Source organism: Drosophila busckii, chromosome 2R, assembly GCF_011750605.1.
Source record: "Drosophila busckii strain San Diego stock center, stock number 13000-0081.31 chromosome 2R, ASM1175060v1, whole genome shotgun sequence".
In the NCBI taxonomy this organism is placed as follows: domain Eukaryota; kingdom Metazoa; phylum Arthropoda; class Insecta; order Diptera; family Drosophilidae; genus Drosophila; species Drosophila busckii.
In genome coordinates this window covers 14,075,290-14,099,719 of record NC_046605.1, presented here as the reverse complement: position 1 = coordinate 14,099,719, position 24,430 = coordinate 14,075,290, and the positions used below count along the sequence as shown (strand labels likewise).

Below are 24,430 nucleotides of genomic sequence, written 5' to 3'. Positions count from 1 at the left end.
CGTGAAAATAAGGCAAAGTCGCTGGACAAGCGCCCAATAAGCTGCAAACAATTTTCAGACCTTTATGCAGTTTCAACTTGCAGTTGTTGTTGCCAAATAATGAAGCACACTTTCAGCCAACGTAATCATTTAAAGCTATACATGCTCAGCTGTCTCCCTCTCTCTCTCTCTCCATCTCTCTCTCTCTCTCTCTCTCTCTCTCTCTCTCTCTCTCTCTCTCTCAGCCACTCTCGGTGGCTGCGACTTAAAACACGCTGCTCGGGCACTTAGCAGCTGCTGGGCTTGCAAACTGTGCTTAAGAACTTAAAGTACATTGTTTAAACTCTTAGTTTTACGCATTTATGCAATTTAAATCGCAGTCTGGCTGGCAGCTCATTAAGAGCATCAGCGAATTCGTTTGCTGAGTTGCGTCTAATGAGCTTCAAATCCCTTAACAACAATAGACGGGCACACATACAAACAAAGCGAAGAGACAAAGGTGTGTCGAGTGTGTCGCCAGTGCAATTTGGCAGCTAGAGATATGATCGACGGCTCAGACAAAACAAAAATGCAGAAACGCGTGCACAGTCGACATTACGAGACCCGGTACATGGGGTGAATGTAAAAAATTTCATATTTGAATTAAAATGTGAATGCTGCAAACTTCTTATGAAATGGGTTTTGGAAAAATCTTGGAATAAACTTGAAAACAATACAAATAAAAATATTAATCAAAGGCTTTAATTGAAGCAGGAATAAAAATATTTTGGGTCTTGGAAAAATCTTGGAATAAACTTTAAAAAAAATAAAAAAATTATTAAACAAAGGCTTTATTTGAATCAGGCATAAAAATACTTTGACAAATTTAAAGTTTAAGTAGCAGGATGGGAATTTCAGTCACAGCAATAACACTCATATTTTAACCTTAATAATTTCTGCATTTATTATACAAACGAGACTAACTTAGCAGTACATGAATTGGAGCAGAATTGCAAATACATACATTTTTAACTTCAAAACTGTACCTTCTACAAGTTTTCTTGATTTGTAGGAGAAGGGAGTAAATATAAAAAATTTTAAACTAAACTCGATAAGCGTAAATTATACCCAGAACTACGTATAACATTTGGTGTCCTTAGCACTTATGGTTGCTGAAATCTACGCGCTCATACAGTCAGATAAACCTTTATTAACTCGAGAATAGGCCAAATATAAAAATTCTAAACTAAGCTCGATAAGCGTAAATTATAGCCAGACCTACGACAAGTTTTGGTGTGTTTAGCACTTATGGTTGCTGAAATTTACGCGCTCATACAGTCGTATAAACCTTTATTAACTCGCTAAACAGCCTGATTAAGCATGAAACTTTTTACTCTTAGGCCAAACCTTGCACAACTCTTTAGCTTTTCATAAATCTGAGCATGATTTAAGCAGAGCTCAATAGATGAAAAGCTCGAGAACATATAATTCATATTAAAATAAAGTATGTTAAAAACATCAAAAGAGTTAACTAATTTCTTCGCTGCTTCTGCTTATTGCGCGCAAATCGCATTCAAGCAAATTATAAGACCCTTTTGTATATTTTTATGTACCGGGTCTCAAAAGAGCGCTTCCTAATTGAGCAACGCTTTGTGCTGCTCACAGTAGGTACAAATGTGTGTGTGTGTGTGTGTGTGTGTGTGTGTCTGTGAGTGTCACATGTAAAGCCTAAACAAAAGATTAGCAGCACTTTGGCCAAGCACTGAAAATGACACGAACTGCAGTCGAAACTCAACTGTGGGCTGTAGGGATGTGCAAATGTGTAAGTGAAACAAACCAGGAACAGACAGCGGCACAGTCAACTGGCCAGGCCAGGGCTGTCTGGGCCAGTCCAGGGCCAGCTCAGCATACGCGTTTTTAATGGCAGCAAACAGCGAATACCTATGCATGGCTTTGTGTGGGGCAAAAACAATTGTCAACAGACGTGGAAACGTGACCAACGAATTTTACGCACAATTTCACTTTATGCGACCGACCAAACGCTACCTGAGTGTGCGAGCGAGATGCATATACTCGTGCCACATTTATTGTTTAGCATTGCCATTGCCTACTGCTGACTGCTGCGACTGCCACCAACTGAAGCAGCAGCAGCTTCAACATATGCTGACCAATCAACAGTTCCAAAGTCTCGAGCATAAAAAATCCAATTAGGCGCTGCATGTGCCGCGTGCGGCGTGCGGCGCTTGAGCAGCAATCATGCAACAGCAGATACACACATACACACTCATGCATATGTATGTGTCTTGTTGCAGTTAAGCGCAATTGATGCTCTTTGAGCAAAGAGTGCGGAAGTGCATAACTCATATTATCGCCAGCCGATGACTCATGCGCACTTTCAATTGATTTATTGACTGCAGTCAAACACTTTCAAGACGTTACGATTCATACCCAGACTCAAATGAGTTATATAAGAATTACATAAGACGGTTTGTATAGCAAAGTTGCTTTAAACTGAAATTGCTTAATTCATTTTGTTTTAAATAGTCTGCTAATTGTTAATTATTTGATATAATAAATTCAAATAAGTTAAAGTTTTTTTATTCGACGCTAAAGAAAATATAAAATAATGTATTTAGAATTAATAATTGTTCTTATTGTTTATTATTTATGTGATAAATTCAAATAAATTAAAGTTTTTTTATTCGACGCTAAAGCAAATTCATGCAAAAATGAAGTTTAAATTAATTGCGCGACATATCCAAATTAAATGTTCTTTAATAGACAACATTTTTTTTTATATATAGAAGATATGATTACCAAAATTAGACTAATTCCAGATCGTTTAGTATACTTAAAATAAAAGAAAAATACATATCTGAATAAATTGGTATTTAAAAAAAAAAACTCTTAGCTTTAAACTCGAAATATTTAGGTTTGATATATAAAAGATATATTGAAATTAGGATAAAATAAACTCAATCGTAATTTGTCTACTGTAGCAAAAAATGGATTTATTTACATTAAATGTATTCAAAAATTATAATTATTTTATTTTATTTTTATTTACTTATTTAATGTCAACTATGAACAGTCTACGATAAAAGAAAATTATTACAAAAAATATTTAAAATTAATTTTAAAAGTATTTAAAAATTAGGTTTTTGTTTTAAATTTGATAAGCTTATAGATTGGGAGTGCTAAACACCCAAGGATTGGGGAAAACACAAACACCTAATCAGGTCTGGGTTAGTGCTAATTATTAATAGCTAAGAAAGTTAAAATAAATCGCTTGGTAATAAAATCAGAGTGCTCTGTATTAATAACAGATAAATGCTTTAAGTAAAGAATAACAAGTAGTAATAATTTTGTAATGGAGCTTAGCAAAAATATTATTTTTAATTTGCATTTATATTTACATTTACATTAAAATACCGTTTCTTCCGAATTACGATATCATTAGCTTATAATCAGTGTTTTAAATTAGGAGAAACACATTTTAAAAATTATGCAATTAACGCTTATTAATTTAAAAATGACAAATATTAACACAAAGAAATGTTAGAAATGATTTAATAGTTGAGAAACTACACTTGTCATCTATCTAACTCCTTTCACATATAAAATATTTGAGTTAGGCACATGCAACTTATAAAGAAAAAGCTGCAGCAGCTTAATTAATGTTAATGCAGCTGCAATGTTGCTTTAATATATATTTTGTTGTTAATGTTGCTGTTGACACTGCTTGTTAACAGAATAATTTAACGAGGCGCACAAAAAAGTGAATCTATTGCATATTTAATGCCTTATGACTTCCTTGGCTCTAGTCCAAGCCAAGCCCACAGTGCGTTTGGTTGGCTCTCGGCCGGATGCGCGTGCTGGATAAAATTAAGCGCAGCAAGCAGCAGCCAAGTGGGGGACTGGGAGTAAAACTGTAAGCTCAACACGAGCTGAGCTGGACGCAGCGCAGTTTTTTGTCATTTGTCAATGTCGCCAGCTTCAAGATTTTTTATGCTAGTTAAAGAGACAAGCGAGAGGGAGAGAGAGAGAGAGAGAGAGAGCGAGACAGCAAGTGCAAGACAGCGCTCACAAAAAATGATAAACGCATTCGCTTATGATGTGTAGAGTTTCATAAATCATTTTGAAGCATGAATCTGGTCTGCATGTGCTTGTGGTTTCTGTTGTTGTTGTTGTTGTAAAGTTGTTGAGGAGATCACCGAGGTCGTCATGTCGTGCCACTCTAACGGTGGCCACAAAGTTCGCCACGCGACAGCATTTAGACAAACAAGTGTCACTCTCTGTGCTTCATGTAAAAGCTGCCAGCTATAAAACATTGACATAGACAACTGAAAGTGCTCCGACGGCTTTAATAAATTAAAAAGCATAAAAATGCAAGCAATTTGCTCTTCAGCTTGTACAAAAATAGATTCGAGTTTTAAAGTCAATATGGAGATTTATTTATTATTTATTTAGCAACTCAAGCGCACGAGTTTTTAGCTCCACACCCTTTTTAAATTATAAATGCAGATTTAATTTTGAACGAAAACAAAACTCTTGATGAAATTCTGGCTACGCCTATGCTTTTTACTCTTGTAAAAATTACTTATCCGCAGTTGATGATATCAATATTATTGCTGTCAATTCAGCAATGCTTGGTATTAAAGAAGTGAAGCTGAGCCACTTTTTGGGTTTGGTTTTGGCATCAAAACAAAGCTGGCAAATGTTGGTGAGCAAGACTGGTGACTGGTAACTAGTGATGAAACTAGTGAGCCGTACTTGAGGCTATGCAGGTAATTTATTTATGAAAAAAGGGTATCATGAAGTTGGTCAAATGCATGTAACAAGAAGAAGAAGGCGTGGCAGACCCCACAAAATATATATATGCTTGATTAGCAAGACAAACTGAGTCGATATAGCCATGTCCGTCTGTATGAGTGACTGTTTCTCAGCAACTATAAGAGCTAAAGCAACCAAACTTGGTATATAGCTGCTCCTATACCCAGTACAAATCGCTTTTATTTTATTTTGTTCAATTTCCTCCCCCCTTCCCCACAAATCGAACAACAAAGATTAAACTCACAATATTAAGCAATTAAAAAATATTTAAAAATCTGATATAAATCACAAATACGCTTTGTCATATTTTTGACAGATGTCGAAAATTTTAAGAACGATAGGATAAATAACTTAGAAATTAGTTACATTTAAATTTTCAATGACCGATTTCAAAATATTTATTTATAAGACGAAAGTATAATATATAATGGATAACATAACCTCATAGCTCAGTATGAATTGATGTTGAGGAGGGTTTATTATATTTTATAAATCCTTGCGGTCTTAATCGTTTTTGAACTGCTGGTAGTTGTCTTTTATCTATTCCTGCTCTTATTGTATGCCTATTGAGATCCCTATATAAGGCTTAATATCCAAAAGTCATTTCTTCATTTTTAGTACCAAGTTATCACTTATCAATCAATATCAATTATTTTAAAATTTCAAGCTTTTAAATTCGTTTGAAAACATTTTAGGAATACAAATTTTTTCTCAGCTCTTAAATATTGTGCACCCTAACATGAGAACCAAATTATTGTGCATCTTTAACATAAATCTATATATTTATTATGTACTATCGATAAGCTGGCTAATAATATGCTCACAGTCTGTCAACAGTTGTCGCCGCCAACAATGGCAAGCCATTGTGCCCCCCTTACCCCATCCCCCACTCACTTATTAAATGCTTTTGTATACAAAGTGTGTGCACGTCCCATTGGGTGGTGTGGGGTGTGTTTGCTATCACCCTTGTGACTGCTTGACTGACTGACTGACATACCGGGCGCCAAGCAGGCAATTAACATGCAATTGTCATAAATTTACACAGTGCACAGATTATTAAACATTCATAAAATAAATTACCCGCCCTTGGCGCATAAATTCTGCATTGATTTGCTGCTGCCGACGCTGCTGCAACGACGTCGACGTAGCCGCAACAAAGCGCCCAAGCAAGCAGCTTCTTATTGAATTATAACAATTTCGAGTATAATGGCTAAAGGAAAAACATAAATTTAGCAGCAAAGTCGTTTGAGTTGCGCGCGCGGGGGGAAGCAGCAGACAGAACAACAAAAGCATAGAAATCAATTTCCAAAGTGCGTTCAAGGGTTAAACTTGTAAAAGAGAGTGAGAGAGCCAAGTGGGGGGCGCTCTGTCTGGCCCTTTATTGCATTTGGGGTGCACTACCCCCCAAGGATGCGGAACTAACAAACGTTTGTATTTGCGCTTGTTATCAAGTGTATGTGGCAAGCGAAGCAAAGTGCATAATTTATTATGTTAAGATATGTTTGCATATGCAAGTCAACAATTTTATTTATCCCCTATGCGTATACATAATATTATCACTTTATTTTTTGTTGATCTAGCCTTCTTCACCCTGATGGCCAACTTTTTAAACTTAAATAAATGTGTTTATTTCTTTAATATTGTTTAGTAGTTGCTTTTATTTAAAATTCCTAAAGAGAAACTGCATAAAACTATTTAGATTAATATTTTTATGAGCTTATTATCAAAATTTATTTTGAATATTTAAATACGTCAATAAATAAATACGTTTAAAAAAATGTTTTCAGAATAAAAAACTTTTTATAATTAATTTATATTTAATAAAAAAAAATAAGTTGTAGATAAAAAAATTGAATTAAGATTATTTTATAATAATATTTATAGTAGCATACAGTCCCTGGTAGAAATATATATTTCGAGTTTATTTATTTATTTATTTAATAGATAACAAAACAGTCGACGGTAAAATAAAATTATGACAAAATTTAATTTAAACGTATTTAAAAGTGAAGTTTTTGTTTTTAAATTCGATAAGCTTATAGATTGGGAGTGTTAAACAGACCAGTTAAAATATACTGGCTTAAATTTATATATAAATTTTAAATTTTTTGATTATATATTTAATTCAAAACTTTCTGTTACCAATGGGGCAACTTAATCTAGTTATAGGGATTCAATTTATAGTATAAAAATAAAAAATATATCCTGCAAATATTAAACGCTTCTATATATTCACTTAATTTGCTCAAATCATGCTAAAGCTAAAGATAATGCCAACTTATAAAGTGTGTACTGTTTTACTATCTCATATTTTTGTTTGCTTTCTATTCATTTTTTGAGGCTGTGATCCTATCCTTTCTTTTATGAAGAGTCTGAGGCAACACTTATTATGTTATTTGCCAAGCAGAAGCTAACATAACCTCACTCTTTGTAAGTTAAGCTGCTTTTGGCTGCAAGTTGTGTGTGTGTGTGTGCCTTGGAATTGGATTACCTACGAAGCTCAAATAGAATTTTGTCGCATTTGGCGTCGCAAAGGCTCAAAGCTCAGATCATTTGCAACGCCTCGACATTAAGAATTCCGTCTGGCAGGCAAGCAGTTAGTTTTAATTTCAAAACGAAATGTTGAAGAGTTACAACATGTCGCTACCACCCAAAATAACAAAAATGATGATGATGAAGTTGACAAGGCGTAGCAAGCATAAAAAAAGGAAATATATATACATATATTTGATGGCATTGCTGACAATTTATGATGCAAATTCCTCAAAAAAAAACGAAAAGGATGAAGTAGCAGCAGATGAAATGAAGGATGCAGAGCAGGCACTACGGCTGCCTTTGTTGCTTTTGCTCTTCGCTGGCACTGTGGAGGACAAATTGTCGAAAAATTGCATAAAAAGTGCACGCTATAAAAATAAATTGTTATGCTGAAATCTGTAATCTGAAGTAGTTGCGGATGCACTCGAAAGATATTTACGTGCCCCTCTCTGCAAAAATCTCTCAAATGAAGCAAAAAGCGCATGCCACACAGCCAAATTGTTTTTACCTATTTGTTTTTCTTGCGTGCCACACACACAAAATAAATTGAAATACTTTTGTTGACAATGCAACAAAAATGTAAATACCCGAATAAAAAATAGAATAGCTGCATAATAATAATAAAAGCGAATGCGCTACAGAAATTTGTTTTTCTCTTGATTTATTTAATTCAACAAATACTAACGGCAGTCAAATATATATTTGATAATAAAATCACGTTCTCACGCCCCCACGGCCACAAATCAATTGAAACAAACATCGAGCGAGGCGGCGTACGCGGCAACGAGTTCATTAAACAATTTTTTTTTTTCGTCTGTTATTTACGATTTGACAAAAAACTTTCAAATCCCCGTTTCGTGGAACTAACCGCACATTTGTTTCTATAAAGCAATGTGGACCCAACTTTAGGTTCTCACAACCCCCGCAAGCGACGCTGTGTGCGGTCCAGTCCGCTAATATACATTTCATTCCAATATTGACCCTAAAAAAAACATAAACTAAAAACATTTATTTGCGTGTAGCACAATATTTATGAACATTTCAATATAAATACGCTGCTGAAATTTCAGCAACATTGAACCACAAACGACGATTTGTAATCAAATTTGCCGGCAAACCGCAAACAAAGCCAAGGGATGTCCATAAAAAAAAAAACATCACATAAAACCAGAATCATTAGAAGCGGCGTAATACGAGCATATTAAGCTCGAAATCAGCATATCGTATGGGCCATGACTAATGCGCTTTAGCGCCCTGTTGGAAACAGTTAAGTAAATAGCTTCCAGGAATCAATTTATGGCCAGTTGTTTATAGACAATTAACGAGAGCTTCAAACATTTTTTTGCTTTTATGCTGATTAATAAAAATAATAACGCGTGTTAAATAGAAATTGTGCAAAGCTAAAAAAATAGCATAAGCCCTAAATAGATTTTAATTTATATGGATTTAAGTATTCATAACTGCGAGGCTTAAAGTTCTTATTAAAGCTTAAATAAACATATCTAAAAACTCAATGCTGTTTATTAGACTGTGTTAAAAATTTACAAAAGGGTCTTTTAGGTTGAATCCAATTAAAAGAAGATTTAACGCAATATGAAAATAGAATAGAAAAAATTGCAGAATTTTTCAAATATATCATATGAAAGCTATTAGATTAAGAATATTTTAAATTTTGGATTTCTGATTTCAGAAATAGTTTTTTAATTTTTTTTTAATTAAAAGTTACGAAATAAATTTTATTTGCACTTATTTAAAATTCAAGTAAAACTAATTTAAATTTTTTTTAATAGAATAAAAAAAAAAATAATATTATTTCATACTATCAACTAAGAAAATACATATTTTTGTTATTTAAATGATATAAACATTAAAAATAATATTTTAAAATTATTTTTATTACATAAGTTGCAGATTTAAGTTAAAAGCTGAATCGATAATGATGAATAAAATTAACATTTTGTCCAAGTTTATTTCAATAAAATTTTAATTTATTTCAGTAAAATTTCAATTTATTGAAGTAAAATTTGAATTCATAACCGTCCCTGATTTTTTTCTTTCTTATTTCCCGTAATTAAAAGTGCTGCTCTTATTTTATCATTTTTTATTATCTATGTACAGAGTCTCACACTGTCGGCTGTGCTCAGCAGTGCTTGCTTTATTATTTTCCTCAAGTTTTTATTTATATTTTGAACCTTATTTTATGAATTCTCATAACGTTTGCTTGATTTTTATTTTCTAACACTTTGTACAGCGTCTCAAGCTGTCTGCTGTGCCCAACTGTTACTTGCTTAATTACTTTTCTAATATTTTTATTTGCATTCTGAACTTTATTTTATGAATTTTTATAGCGTATGCTTGATGTGTTTATTTTATACAAAATTAATTTATTGACTTCACGAAAATAACGAACAAATATCAAATCGGAGCCAAAGATCTCGTCAATGTCTGCGCAGGCATTGCCTGAATTTAAATGGATAAATTAAAAAGCGTTTGTCACGACGACCGACGCACAGGTATCGACAAAAGTAAGCACACACTTGACTACACCAAAAAAAAAAAAAAAATTAATTGGTTTTTGAACAGCGAGTTGAGGAGCATTTAATTGAACATTAAGGCAAATGCAAGTGTAGTAGTGGCTAAGCGAGTTAGCCAAGTGCCAATTGGCGTTGAATTATTGGCAGCTGTGGCATTGTTATAAATCTTCTTAACCCCAGCGATCGTTGATCGAACGGTCTCGAGGCCATTAAACAGTTGCAGCTACGAATATTATCCTTGTCTATATCTGAATGTTAAGTGAGACCCTAAGCGCTTTTGATCGTGGGTCCCAGCCCCAATGCGTCGAACATTAATTATCACACAGTTTGAGTTTTTCGTTTGAATGCCTTTCAGAGAGATCCCTTGACTCTCCTCGCTTCCTTTTGCTTCGACTCTTCGTGTGAGTTGACATTTTGATTGTGTGTCGCCTTTTCTTCTTCGCTGGAATTAATTGAGACTGGATTTTGATTTTGGTTACGAACAAATAAAGTCGTTTACGCTGGAATGTTGAGCGCCTGCAGCTTTGCTGCTATTTTCGGACCACACACATTTGGAATTTATTTTGAATTTTCGTGCACGCCAACATTTGTTGATAGCTGAACTCTGTTTGGCTTCGCCATTTAATTATAATTGATTAGCCGTATTAGGCAAAAATTATTATGTTAATTATGCGCTTCGGAATTGTTGAGAGTTGGCGCCCGCAGCTTTAAGCTTAAAGCAATTGTTGATTATTAAATTCTTGATAAACTGACAAATTGACAAATGACTTAATTGCCTTGGCGCACAAGCTAATTAAATATTTCAACATGTGCCAATGCAACAAACTACAAAAAAAATATAAGCAAACAGCAAAAAATAAATATAAAAAATAATAATTTTTTGTGCAGTTTAATTTGAGTATTTTAACAGAGTGTCAGGAAATAATTAAGTAAACAAAATAGTTACAACTAAAATTATAATAGTCTTTAGTAACTGAGAATTATATATTATTAATGTTAAGACTTTAAGCGTGAGCTAGTTAAATAATTAAGGTTTTGTTTTAGATTTTTCTTAATCGTATATGTATTGTATGCTGGGGATTAAATTAAGGAAGTCAGAGCCACGTCGGTAGCAGTAATTGTGGAGTCCTCTCAATTCGAAGTCGTCGATTAAGTCGATTGTGTTAATTCACTGGTTTTGAAATTTCATTTTTTTTCAATCTCTGACTAATTTTCTATGCACATCAAATTGTTTCCTATCCTGTTGTGCTCCTATTGTGTTTTAACCTCTACGTAGGTTGCAAAAGGAGCCCTCAAAATTTATGTGCATTTATTTCTTTTATAAACAAATTAATCTGCTTCCATTCATTCATCAATTGGCAACTATTGTTTCTTTCAAAAATTACACTAAGGAATTAAGTCAGCACTGACATTTAAATTATAAATTGGGAAATTTTGGAAATACATTTTATGAGCTTCGTCACTAGTGCAATGAACCTTAGGCAATGGTTGCCATTTAGATCCCTATCTAAAAGGTCTAAGAGATTCCTATCTTTTCCCTAAAAGTCCGCAATGTTGCCCAATAAAAAAAAAGTCCTAAAGCATTAGAGTCATCAAGGAATATATGAATGGAATGAATTGATCCAATGAGATCACTTGCTTTTAAGTTAGCAGAGAGACATTTCAATATTTTGATACCCTAGAGTGGAAATTTATAGAATTCAATTTTAATTTTCATTATCTAGTCCACATGGAGTCTCTTTTACGGCGTCATAAAAATTAGTTAAGAAAAATGGCACTAATAAGCTAATCAGGCTATAGTCAACCCGCTTAAAGATCGACAATTCGATCAACACGTGCGTTCCCATAACTATTTACATAAGTTACTAAGTAAGCAAAAGAAGAGACTATTTAGTTTTTCGATTACAGCTCTGCAATAGTTTAAATGCAAATTCTAAAATTTTTCCAAAAAATGTGATATAATCAGAGAAAATCAGAAATAAGTTGTGAAGAAAAAAAATCTATTACTAAAAGTTATTTCTGAACTTTTTTAATAAAAAATAATAAAACAAATAGATAGATTTATAATATAAAAGTTAAAAAATAACTATTAAATATTGATTTTTATAATAAAAGTTATAACCGTTACGGTACCTGGATATAATACTTATTGAAAACCCCAACGATTGCTCAAGCAAAACAACTCTGTGTATGGAAACATAGTTGGCTATGGCTTAATGAACAAGTTTAATTTGTTAACTTGTGCTAAACTGAGCAAACGCATTTCGCTTTCAATTGTCAGCTGAAAGTTTTGAGCCAATGGGTCGTGAGCGTAAGAGATACGAATCGGTGCGTAATCGGCAGCGTTCCCGTTCGCGTTCACCACATCGTCCGACGCGTCCGACGCGTTCGACTCCCATCACCTTTGAGTTCTCCAAGCCCAAGGAGCGCAAGCCGCGCAGTCACTCCTCGTGGGACATAGCGCCGCCTGGCTATGAGCATTTGTCTCCCGCTCAGTACAAATTGATGCAGGCGAGCGGTCAAATCGCCTCCAGAATTATACCGGATGCACCGCCAACTGGGGAGTCGGCCACAATTGCCACAGTGACGCGTCAGGCGCGTCGTTTGTACGTGGGCAACATTCCATTTAGCACAACGAATGTGGACATGATGGAGTTCTTCAATGAGAAGCTGCAGCTGCTGTTTGACGCATCGGCACAGGTGGGCAATGCCATACTCAGCTGCCAGGTGAATCTGGACAAGAACTTTGCCTTTCTGGAGTTTCGCTCGATGGACGAGGCGACGGTTGCGATGAGCTTCGATGGCATTTTGTATCGCGGGCAGACGCTCAAGATACGGCGACCACATGATTATCATCCGGTGAGCTTTGGCAATAATCTGGAGCAGCCCAAGGCTAGAAAGTTCAATGTGCTGGAGTCTGGAGCTGAGCCTGTGGTCATTTCACCACTGGTGCCCGATTCGCCGCATAAGATTTATGTGGGCGGGCTGCCCATTTGCTTGGAGGACGAGCAAGTGAAGGAGCTGCTTGTGACCTTTGGACAGCTGCGTGGCTTCAACTTGGTCAAGGACACGCTGACGGGTCTGAGCAAGGGCTACGCCTTCTGCGAATATGCAGATCCCAGTCTCACCGAACAGGCCATTGCCAGTCTCAATGGCATGCAGCTGGGCGATCGCAAGCTCGTGGTGCAGCGCTCCTTGGCCGGCGTGCGCAATGTGGCAAGCACTCAGTTGCCGGTGCTGCAAGTTCCGGGACTTGCCGCTGAGCTCAACTCAACGGCGGATGATGCCACCGAGGTGCTTTGTCTGCTCAATATGGTGCTGGCCGAGGAGCTGCAGGATGACGAGGAGTACGAGGACATACGCAGTGACATTAAGCAGGAGTGCGCCAAGTACGGCAAGGTCAAGAGCCTCAAGATTCCGCGCCAGAGCGATCAGAAGTCTCAGTCGGGCTGTGGCAAGATCTATGTGCGCTTTGACTCTGTGGACGATTGCAAACGGGCTCTCAATGCGCTATCAGGTCGCAAGTTCAATGGCCGCATTGTCATGACCTCTTACTACGATCTGGCCAAATATAAGCGCCGAGAATTTCGTTAGAATAAATAAACAACATTTGTATTATTATTATAAAGCAAATACATTTTAATAAACATATTTCTAGAACAAAAATATTTGCAAACAGCAAAGTTATGAAAATGTTTTAAATTTCAATAATTATAGAGTTCGATCGACTTTGGGAAACCTCTCTTATAATTAAGCAAAAGCAGAATGAATAGATACTGGACAATATTAATGTTGCTATTGCTAGCGTTCCCCCATAGTTGGGAGCCATAGGTCCAGATGGGTTTAAGTACGAAATTGTAAATTTATAATAATTAAACAAAAGCAAATAAAGATGCATAAAAAAGGAAATAGTAAGTTGAAAAAAATGTCAATGTGAAAAGATATATCAGTTATTGTTTAGGTTTATACATTCGTTTTAGGTATGCTTGGAAATTTTGAAAAATTCTAAATGTATTGACAGTTTATAAAAATATCTATGCACACTGTAGTATCCGAAGCGTTGTCCTGACCTATCAAGAGCTTATTCAAAGATTGGGCAGTGACCATTTCAACACTATTTTATCTAATTGACATTACCGATTTATTGCATTTCTCTTACAGAACTAAAAAATTACAGTGCATCAAGTGCAACTGGGTTAAGATTTAGCGCATTATCAAAAAGTTAACCGTTTTTCAAATACAGAAATCAAAGTAATACGAGGCCTTGAGCCCAACACACATTAAATGAATTTCTTAATCATATCTTAACGCTTTTTAAATTTTTGTTGATTCTATAATATCAGAGATGTAAAAGATTCAAATAATTTTCGAAGTCGTACTGAATTTAAATTAATGAATGCATTTATTTTTTTTCCAATCTGAATTGGAATTATAGAAATTTAATTTATTTATTTAATGTCAATTATGGACAACCGACAAAAAGAAAAGGATGTCAAAAAATTTATTTAAAATTAAATGTTAAAAATGTTTTTAGATTTGATAAACTTATAAATTGGGAATGTTAAACTGACCCAACATTTAATGTATACATATATTATTTTTTTTGATATAGAATTAATTCTTTTTTTGAAATTCAAGTTGAATTAATTAATTCATTTCTGAATGCATCATTTTAAAATACTTATATGTATTTATAGCTTTTTATTTAACGTTCTTTAAGATTTAATTTATTTTTTACATTATACCAGCTGTCTTAATTAATTAATTATTCATTTGATCAATGCAGCTATTCATAGCTAATACAAACTTATTATTTCAGAATTTCAAACACACTGTTGTTGCAAATTTGAGTGCGGTATGTATGCTTTAATTGTACTTAATATATTTTAAAATTTTAATTAATTTAAGGTGTAAAGTCTCGCATATTAACACGTATAACACGTATATATCTCTCATACTTGTTTAGTCTGATTCACGCTTCATCAGCTTGTTGTCATATCATCTGCTTAATGCCAAGTAAAGCGTCTTACGCTGCGCTGGCCAGGACACGCCTTTGCCTTGCCGCCTGCTTGTGCCTTGTGGGCCCAATTCAATTAGGCGGCCGCGTCTTAAAGCCTCTAAAAGCTGCTGCGGCTGCTGCTGTTTCGCTTTAGGTTGCTTAATTAAAATTTCGAGAGAGCGAGAGCCTTGCCCAGTCTTATCGCTGGCATTTCTCACATATTCACACCTCGCAGTCGAAGCCGCAGCTCGAGCTTCAGTTTAACAAAAGCCAAGAGCTCATTACGTGCAGCGAGCACAATGTTAATGCTTTTTCAATTTCCGAAAACCTTGGCAAGTTGAGAAGCTTATCGCTCACACACAACGCGTTGCATTTGTTGCTCTTGTTGTTGTTTTGTATTTTCAGGTTTCAAAGTCTTATCTTTATTTTGGTCATTTGCCCGACAGGCCATCATCAATAAAGGGTAATGAAATGCAGCCACGATTTATCGATGGAAGTCGACTAAAGACTAAACGCTTTATCGAAAGCCTCGTCCAAAAAGATACGCGCACCGACCGGCAGGCAAATTAATTCAACGCCTTGGATTTGTCATTTGCAGGCTTTTAGAGCTCGGGCCAGAACTATGAACTAGACTTGGGGATAAAAGCGTTGCCGCTGAGAATCGAATGTAATTAATAAACGCCCATAAAGTTACGCATACAATAAAAATTCCAGCTGCACTGAAACTGAACAGATCTAGCCAGTAAAAGAAGAAGCAGAAGAAAGACGGGGGAACATTTCGTTTTATGAGCTGCAGCTGCCCAAGCTGGGATTAACTAGATTGTCTGTGTGTTTGGGGCGCATTGATTGCTGCTTATTCCAAATGTGTAAGGTTAGGGAACTCTTTTATGACTTGAGTTTTACTTTGGTGTGGCTGCTGCTCCAAACGATCGGATGTTAGGTAATCGACACGATAAGAAATTAAGAAATCAAACATCTTAACGTATGTGGCTGTTAGTTGATTGACCCAGGCCCAGGCTACGCAGCTTTAATTGCAGTCTCATCTCTTTCGCTCGCTCTCTCAAGAGAATTTAAATATGATGTAGTAGATAATTATGGGTTACAGGATAAACTTGTGCGTCCCCTTTGGGGGCGTAATCTGGAATCTGTTTGGAGATCAAGACAAGCTAAGCAAAGGCAGCAGTACAGTGAGAGAAAAACTGTGATAAATATGAAATTATACTTTAATGAAATATTTGCAGTTACTAAAGATTGCTATAGATAATACCAGAGTATGAGTTTAATCAAAGAATTTAATTCTCAATGTTTTCTTCAATTATTTCAATTGAAAACGCAATTGATTCAATTGGTTACTTTAAATGAAAATTAAAAGTTTTAATGACAAATATGTAAATAAAACAAAAATTTCAATGACTATTACTAATTACGCTTATCTTAATTACTTATGATTATGAATTAAAAATTAATTAAAAAAAATTTAATTTTTTTTAAAAGTATTTAATCCCAAATTATGTTAATTACTTGTAAATATGTTAATAACAATTTGAGATTATTTGATTATTATCTTAATTACTTATGATTATGATAATAATAATTTGAGATTATTTGAAATTATATAAAATAATTGAAATTAATTGAAGTAATTTTTAAATATTTTGCAAAACTCAAAGTAAAATTATTGTGCTAAAATTAAGCGAAACTTTAAATTGAGTTGTCTTTATTATTTACGAATTCAGCTTATCAAATATTTGTAATTATGTTTCAACGATTATTGGAACTTATTTATGTTTACTTTAAACAAAATTAGTAATTAGCTTAGTTTCCAACTTAAAATTGTTATATAATTTGATGAACGATAAGATTCAATAATATTTCTTATTTCTCTCTTATCAACTTTTGAGCTGTGTAACAAAATTAAAGCCTGCACACATGTTTATAGCTTAAATATATTACCAAAACTTCCGCTTATTAACCTCAGGCCTAATCCTCGCTAACCGCTTGTTAATGCCACTTTAAACGCACCCACAACAAGGCCCCAACTAGTTTAATAGCCCAATAGATAAACATCGAAGCTCGAACTTGGCTTAATAGAAACATATAAAATTTGTTGTGCTTATATAGCGCGATATCTGATCAATTTGTAAGCTCGGCTAATGAAGAAATATTAGACAGCAAAAGCGGCTATAAACAATTTGTGAGTCGCTGCTCGCGCTTTTATGTAAACAATTTGCATAGTCTGAAGATACAATCTGCTGAAAATTGTGAACCCAATTTTATTGTGACCTTTGCTGCGCGCGTCAAATCCAATCAACTTTCTTCATTAAGCACATTAAACTTGCTTTTGTGTTGTTTGCGCACGCCAAAAGGTTAAAAAAGTGAATTCTTTTTAACTCTTTTTTTGTTATTTTTAAACAAAACGCGTCATTTGTGATTGAAAGCAAACGATTCAATCAAATGCAACCTGTTGCTGAATCTGAATTTAGTGCGCAAATGATAAAATGAATTAAAAACACAGCAACTCAAAATAAAAATGTTTTTGTAATTTGGGTACGGCCAACGCACAAAGGCGAAAAGCAAATTACACGCAAATAATTTTACTGAAAAATTTGCGCCAAAGGGAGTTTGAATTGTCTGTTTGGTGGGGTGGTGGGGTGGGGTGCACAAGTGACGTTTTCTGTCGCTGACGCTACGTTAATGGCAGCGCAATTAATTCGAGCAAATCGTCTGTGAACCCTTTTTATGACCTCTCCAAGAGCGGGTCGTCGGCAATGTGCTCTCAAATAAAAATTCATTAAACGCTACTGCGCGGCACTTTTGTTTGGCTTTTATGTTTGCTTTGAACTGAACTGAACTGCCAGTCATATAATAAATGCGAATGCGGCAATAGCAACAGGAATTTGTTAGGGGCGAGCGAGTTGTGAGTGAAGACTAAGGTATGCTAATGATTTATTTTAGCCTTGAGTGCGCCTATCTCTTTAACAAAATCAATGCATATTGCTTATTTTAGAGCAGCGCAATGTATTTTTGTCCCGTCGGGTAAAACAAATAAAATTACAACTGCCAAACTGAATGAATTTTCTGACCTGCGCATTTAATGAGCAACCATAAAATCGTAGCGCCGCCAGCCTGGCCGAGAAATGTGTAACAGGTGCAATAAACTAAGGTGCGCAACCCGTTGAAAGATTATGCACCTAGGTAGTGGCCCTAGGACATTGGGCTGCCTGCTGCTTAAAGCGTTTTTAAGCTGCGTACCGATTTAAGGAAAACATTTTTCCAATTTCGTTTATATACTTTGATATTTTACCGACGCACAACCTTTTAAATCGTTTTTAATACAACGCTCTTTGTAAATGCTAAGCGTTTGTCGAAGGGAGATCGAGAGGGAGGGGTATGGCATAAGCCACACAGACACTACGCAGAGCGTTCCAAAAACAATAAGCACCCATTCCCTTCTCTGCTCTCTGCTGCGCTTTCAAACAATGAGAAAACAATTTAAGCTGCTGGAAATGCTCGACTTTTGGCAAAGCTCTCTGCGCTCGTAATCCAAACTAAATTTCTGGCTTTAGTTTTTCTTATTGTGCCAAATGTATTTCTATTGTTCTACACTGCGCACAATTTTGATTGTGGCTGTCCGACTGAGAGTTGAGCGAGAGAGAGAGAGAGACCAGAGCTCTTTGGTGATTAAATAGCATTCGTTAAGCCTTTAACTAGCCTCAAGTGTTGACAACGGTAATGGGGGTGGTGTTAGCACACTCCCATGCACTTGAATAGGAGCAATTGCATTTAATAAACTAAAACGTGAATTCAAATTAAGCAAACAGCAAAAAAGAACAAATGTCTTAAATAAAAAGGCTTTAGCTTAAATATTCTCTTGAATATAGACAAAATAATTCGGTTTATTGGGGAATATATACTCCAAATATTGTCTGACACAATAATTTAGCTTGTTGTTTAGTAGTTGGAACGGTTGATAGCCTCTCCTCACCTTGGGCAGTTTTGGGTTATTGTCTTACCACATAATCTCTTTAGGAAATTTGGTTGCTCCCCGTTAAGCTACCACAAATTTGAGAATTTGTTGAATTCCTGTTTCGAATAAATAGTTAACAAATGGTACTGGAGTCCCCTACATATAAGTTCAGGAAAGTAACAGAAGATGCGTTCTTCACTTTACTCTCCTTCTGAAAAGAACTTTGGAAGAACTTTGGTTATTGGGAGATACTCAAAGTCTTTTCCATTACAAACTATTTCAGAATTGAATTATGCTCAAGTAAGGTATCTATATTTAATAAGGTAATTTGGGTGTATTATGCATATTTAGCAGTAGATATACCGTTTCAAGAAATAACTACATATTCTTTCTAAAGTACTCTAAGTATTCCTCTAGGCTCTATTTATGCAGATGCCATAGTTTGGTCTGTTTGGATGTACGCATTCTAAAAATTCTACAAATTCCGTTTCGAAGATATATGGAAGACTCATGTCTTCCAAACGGAATGTTTCGAATTTGTAGAATCCGTAGATTCAAAAATAATTATCATCAGCAAGTATAAAAGTATTGGAGCTCCATATGAACTTATGCTAAATCCTTGCCATTCGCATAGTCCATACGGAATAAAAAGTAGTTTTGTTGATTGAAAGTTTAAAGCTGCATAGTGCTTATCCCTATTCAAGTGGAGAGCAGTGTCTTTCTAGATTAACAAGTAAGCGTTATTAGAGCAGCCTCCAATAGAACTTGTAAACTTGATGTATATCTCCATGAAGATAAAACTGCTGCTCTGCCTTAACATGCACAAACACACACACACACATACACACACGTGTGTCTGTTATGATGACTGACAGTTTTATCCTTGGCTGGCAGTTGCAGTGCTTTTCATTACTTGTCTGCAAGGCCAAGCAGCAGCCACTGGACAGCATATCTAACTACGCTGAGAGAGAGAGAGTTCAGTGACCTGCTGCTGCACCCCTACTGCCTATCAGGGCCTACTATACTGGCTATAGTGTTTTCTTTTTCTATTTTTTTTGTGTTTGTTGGCTGATAGTCTTGCTTCAACTTCAGCTCGAGATGAGCATTTGTTCTTATATTCTCTTCAAGCAGCAGCAGCAGCAACAACATTTGATGCCCCCCATCTGAATTTGCATTATTTTCTTTCGCTCTTCATTTTGCTGCTGCTGTTTACTGTCATTCTGATTTTAATCTTTGCTGCGCTGCTTCACTTTGCATTGCTTTATTTAGTTTTGAACATTTTTTTTTTTCTCATTTGTTGTTGTAGTTGGGCCTGTTACCTGCCGCGTGCCCAGCTGAACAGGTTCCATTTCTTTTGTAGAGAGACGTCCCCTCCTCGATGCTGGACGCACTTTTCGTTCGTCGCTCTCATTCGCATTTCGTTTGCTGTGGCCCACGAGTTAAATCTGAAGAAAAAAGTATCCTAATTGGTATTAAAATCGTTGTTATTTTTTTACTCGCCTTTTGTGTTCTCCTTTCTTTTCTTGTATTCTGATACTTTAAGAGCCAACTTCAAAACGCATTTGGCCGTGAGCAGCGGTGTATTCAAATTGCATTCGGTATCTCTTCAGATTTAATCACTTATTGTATTTGCTGATTAAAATCTGAAAAATGAAAACAAAACCATGGCTACTGTTATGCTTTCAACGCAGCTTAATGCTCAATAAACAAATATTTATATGCATTAAAAAATGCGTACATGCATTTCTTTTTTGTTTTTAAAAAGCAAGCAGCAGACACTTTGTGAGGATTATGAAAATAAAATAAAAATAAAATTGTTGAAATTGTTTTAATGCTTAACGGGTGACTCATTAACACAGTTTTTAACATCATTAAAATACATGTGGCTTTGGCTTTGGCGTTGACTAGTCTGTCGCCTGGTAACTAAAGTTTTCATTTGCGGCTATTTGCGAAAAAGTCTTAACGCAAAGCTCGGTCCATTGGCTTTAATAAATTCTGGTGTCGGTCGAAATGTTAATTGTCGTGATTACATTTAATTAAAAAGATTTTATGAATGTTTAAAAAACACGCTCAATACGTAAACTAATATTTATTATTTTTTTACTATTTTATAATTTGAAACGTACATCTTGGTAACGTTCTACATTTGATATTTTTATTTAATGTCAACTATGAACAGTCGAAGGGAAAAGAAAATGCTTACAAAAAATATCTAAAATTAAATTTAAAAACCTTTAATAATTTTTGTTATTCTTTAAATTTGATAAGCTTGTAGATTGGGAGTGTTAAACAGATCCAACATCTTTTTACATATTTAATTATTAATTAATTAATAAACAAAAATGTGTTTAATATTTAGTATTCAGTAACAAGTATTTAATATAATATATTTAATTTAAAAAAATAAAGAAAATATTTAATGATTAACATAAATTTATTACATGCTATTGACATTTATATTCGTTAACAAAAAGTTGTGCATGCTAATAAAAATAAAGTTGTTATATGCATATATTTTTTTAATTTAATTTATTTTTTTTATTTATTTGTTTATTTGGAAAAATGTTTTATTTTTTAATTTGTATTATTTTGTTTTAATATTTAATGCTGCACAATTCTTATCCGTTAGCGGATAAGTTGCTTACATTAGCATCCACTGCTTAACATACACTCCACACGCTGCTAAGCGCTTACGCTCTCGCTCTCTCACGCTCTACAGCGCTGTTAAGTTAACATTGCAGTGCATCGTAAGCCGTCAGACACTTTGGTTCAGTTTCTGTTAGAGTTTCAAGCGTTGAGGTACGTAGCGGTTGGCGTTGCGTTCAGTACGGAAAGACACAAAACAAAAATCTCGCGTTCGTTGCGTTTCGTTTATGTTCGGCATTCGATCCCCAAGTCGACTCAACACGCGTGTTTTGCTGCCCTTTTGATCAACGCAGGAACGCGTTTAAAACTAAAAGAAATAACTGAAAGAAAGATAAAAACTAAATAAATAAATTGCAAAATGATATAGGGCGCCGCTGCTGCAGGTTTGAAATCTTTATGACAGCTGGGCAGTTAAATTGAAGCTGCCCACGGTAGCGTGTCCTTTTTTCGAGAACGCGCGCGTGTCTGCGTGTGTGTGCGTGTGCGTGTGTTTGTGTGGCCCACATAAAGTTGTATGCAGCCGTGTTAACCAAAATAAATAAATAAAAGGAATGGTTTACATACATGTGTGTATTTGTGTGTGTGTATTTGTGCAAAAGCTAAAAGTCAAAGCATAAAATATTTCAAAAATTAAATAAGCTAACGGACAACAACAAGCAGGATACACCTAACTCTGGCCAGCGGATTACAACGAGGATTAAATAACAAAGTAATTTGCATATGTTGAAAATAAATTAAAATTATGAGCGTGCCCCCCAACGTAGCAAACACTACTAATTAAGCATTAATGTATGAACGCCCCCTGCTGGCCGCAAAGCGAAACCCGCAGACGGATGTCCGTACGTCCGTCCATGTTTCAAGTCAATGAAAATTTTTAATTGTGCACGCGTGCCCCTCCAAAAAAAAAGTCAACCAACCTTTAGGGTGGGGAGTGAGTGGTTGGGGGGGTTGTGCATGTTTCCCTCATATTTATCATGCGTCTGTATTTGCGGCCAAACACTTGAGCACACACACTTGCAGGCATTTCCCGGTTGACGGCCAATTGCTCGACAACCCTTAAATATTCCCATTGAGTGCAGTTAAGGGCAGCAGCTTATCCCCCACTCGAAACCCCACGAGTTCCTTGGAAACTTGCGCTAAACAAACAATTGCCATATTGTGCGTAAAAGATTTGGTTACCACTCGGGCCAGGGCTGCAATTGACATTTGCATTAAGTGAGTTTCCTAGAACTGTGCGCAATTCGTTTGTGATTCAATTTCGGGGAAGAAATTAGTTTATTAACTTTGTCAATGTGCTTTCTGCTTAATCCAATGTAAAGAGTTAATTTAGAATAAATGAGCTCGAGCTTATATGCGCTACTAAATTCAGAGATTCGAACGCTTAAGCAAAAAAATAATAATAATCTAAGCATTTAAAATTATATTTTAAATATTAGCTTCAAATAATGTTGAGTTCATTTAAATTGAAAGACTTAAAGCTTTTTCATGCTCTACTAAATTACGAAATTCGAACGCTAGTAAATAAATATTTGTTTAAAATAATATTCTACACATGAAATATTATATTTTAAATATTAAGTTCAACAAAAAAATTCTAAATAAATAATTCATTTAAATTAAAAGACTTAAAGGTTTTTATGTTCTACTAAATTCCGAAATTCGAACGCTAACCAAATAAATATTTGTTTAAAAAATATTTATATATTTAAAATATCTGCACCCAAATATTTCTACTTGAGTGGCTGCAAATAAATAATGTTATGAGTTCATTTAAATTAAAAGCTTTTGCTTTTTGCTCTACTAAATTTAGAGATTTTAATGCTTTGACTTATTAACTTACTTTACTATTTGTTCAAATATTAATTTGCAAGTGAAATATAATAATTATTATTATTTTTGCTCAAACAAAAAAACTATATATATTCAATTCAATTTACAATTCTTTAATTTGGAAGTAAAATTTGTTCAAAAAAAAAAAACTTTATATTTTTCTATAAGCTTTAATGTAATGTAATTCAATTTACAATTCTTAAATTTAGAATATTGTTTCTTGAAACTCAAACGATTTATGTTCGCGCTATTTTACTATAAATTTTAATTTTCTACCAACTCGCAAGCTTTAAATATATATTTTGGCCACATTTTTTTGGCTGGACTATCAATTATTAAGCTAGCCGAATTGTTTATAAATCTTGTTTGGACAATTTAAGTTTGCGCGCTCACAATTTCAATTGCAAGTTTGTTTGGTTTGTAACCAAAATCCTCTTGCCAATTTACTTGGAACTAAACCCACAATTGCTGAGGTAGCCAATTGCCACCCTTTGCTCCCCCTCTCGACGCTTCACATGTTTTTGCAATTTGTGTCCTGCCCCTTGAGTGTGTCCTTGCGCGTTTTTATGTTGCGGTCAGCTAGCCGCGTGCCGCATTTTTTGGTTTGCACGTGAAAAGGACATCACCAGCCAAACAACAAACACACACACACACACACAGGGACAGGCACGCACAGCAAATGAAACAAAAAGAAGTTCGGTCAGGGGTCAAGTTAGCAGAGCTAAGCAGTTGTTGGTTGGGGGGGCGGTGGGGAGTGTAGCTAGTTGCAAAGTCGACGTTGACCTCGCTACGCCTGCAGCGTTAATTTATAATTTACTGTGTTCACTGTAGCCATCGAAGCCACCAAAGCCACCCACCTGCTGCTTAGCCCACTTTTATTATTATTATTATTATTATTTTGTTGCTGTGCTGTGCGTTCTACGCGCTTTTCCGCGCCACAATAACATTCCACAAGCTTTTGACTTTTTTACATTTGCCGTCGGCAGGCGGCCCAACGCGCTGTCCTTTTAGTCCTGCCCCCCTCCCTTGTTATTATTGCAGGCTGGCCTGGCCCTTGGCGTCTTGTGAACAGGACCGACGCTTTTCAAAATTGCCTTTTCAACTGCCTGAGCTGACATTTGGCGCTTT

General features: G+C 35.2%; 2 protein-coding genes across 2 annotated transcripts in view; both read left to right on the top strand.

Annotated features, from left to right (window-relative positions):
• Nucleotides 1-12,109: 12,109 nt before the first annotated feature.
• LOC108595525 (splicing factor U2AF 50 kDa subunit) lies at nucleotides 12,110-13,487 on the top strand. Its single transcript, XM_017980780.1, has one exon. The coding sequence runs from the start codon at nucleotides 12,159-12,161 to the stop codon at nucleotides 13,452-13,454; it is 1,296 nt and encodes a 431-aa protein (XP_017836269.1). The 5' UTR covers nucleotides 12,110-12,158; the 3' UTR covers nucleotides 13,455-13,487.
• An 8,583-nt stretch (nucleotides 13,488-22,070) lies between these two features.
• LOC108597093 overlaps nucleotides 22,071-24,430 on the top strand; it is a 51,618-nt gene continuing 49,258 nt past the window's right edge. The window contains exon 1 of the mRNA XM_017983456.1: nucleotides 22,071-22,181. The gene's annotated coding sequence lies outside the window, so the exon portion shown is untranslated. The remainder of the gene's footprint in view (nucleotides 22,182-24,430) is intronic.

Coding starts and splice junctions, on each gene's coding strand:
- LOC108595525 (XM_017980780.1), top strand. CDS start 12,159: ATGGGTCGTGAGCGTAAGAGATACGAATCGGTGCGTAATCGGCAGCGT.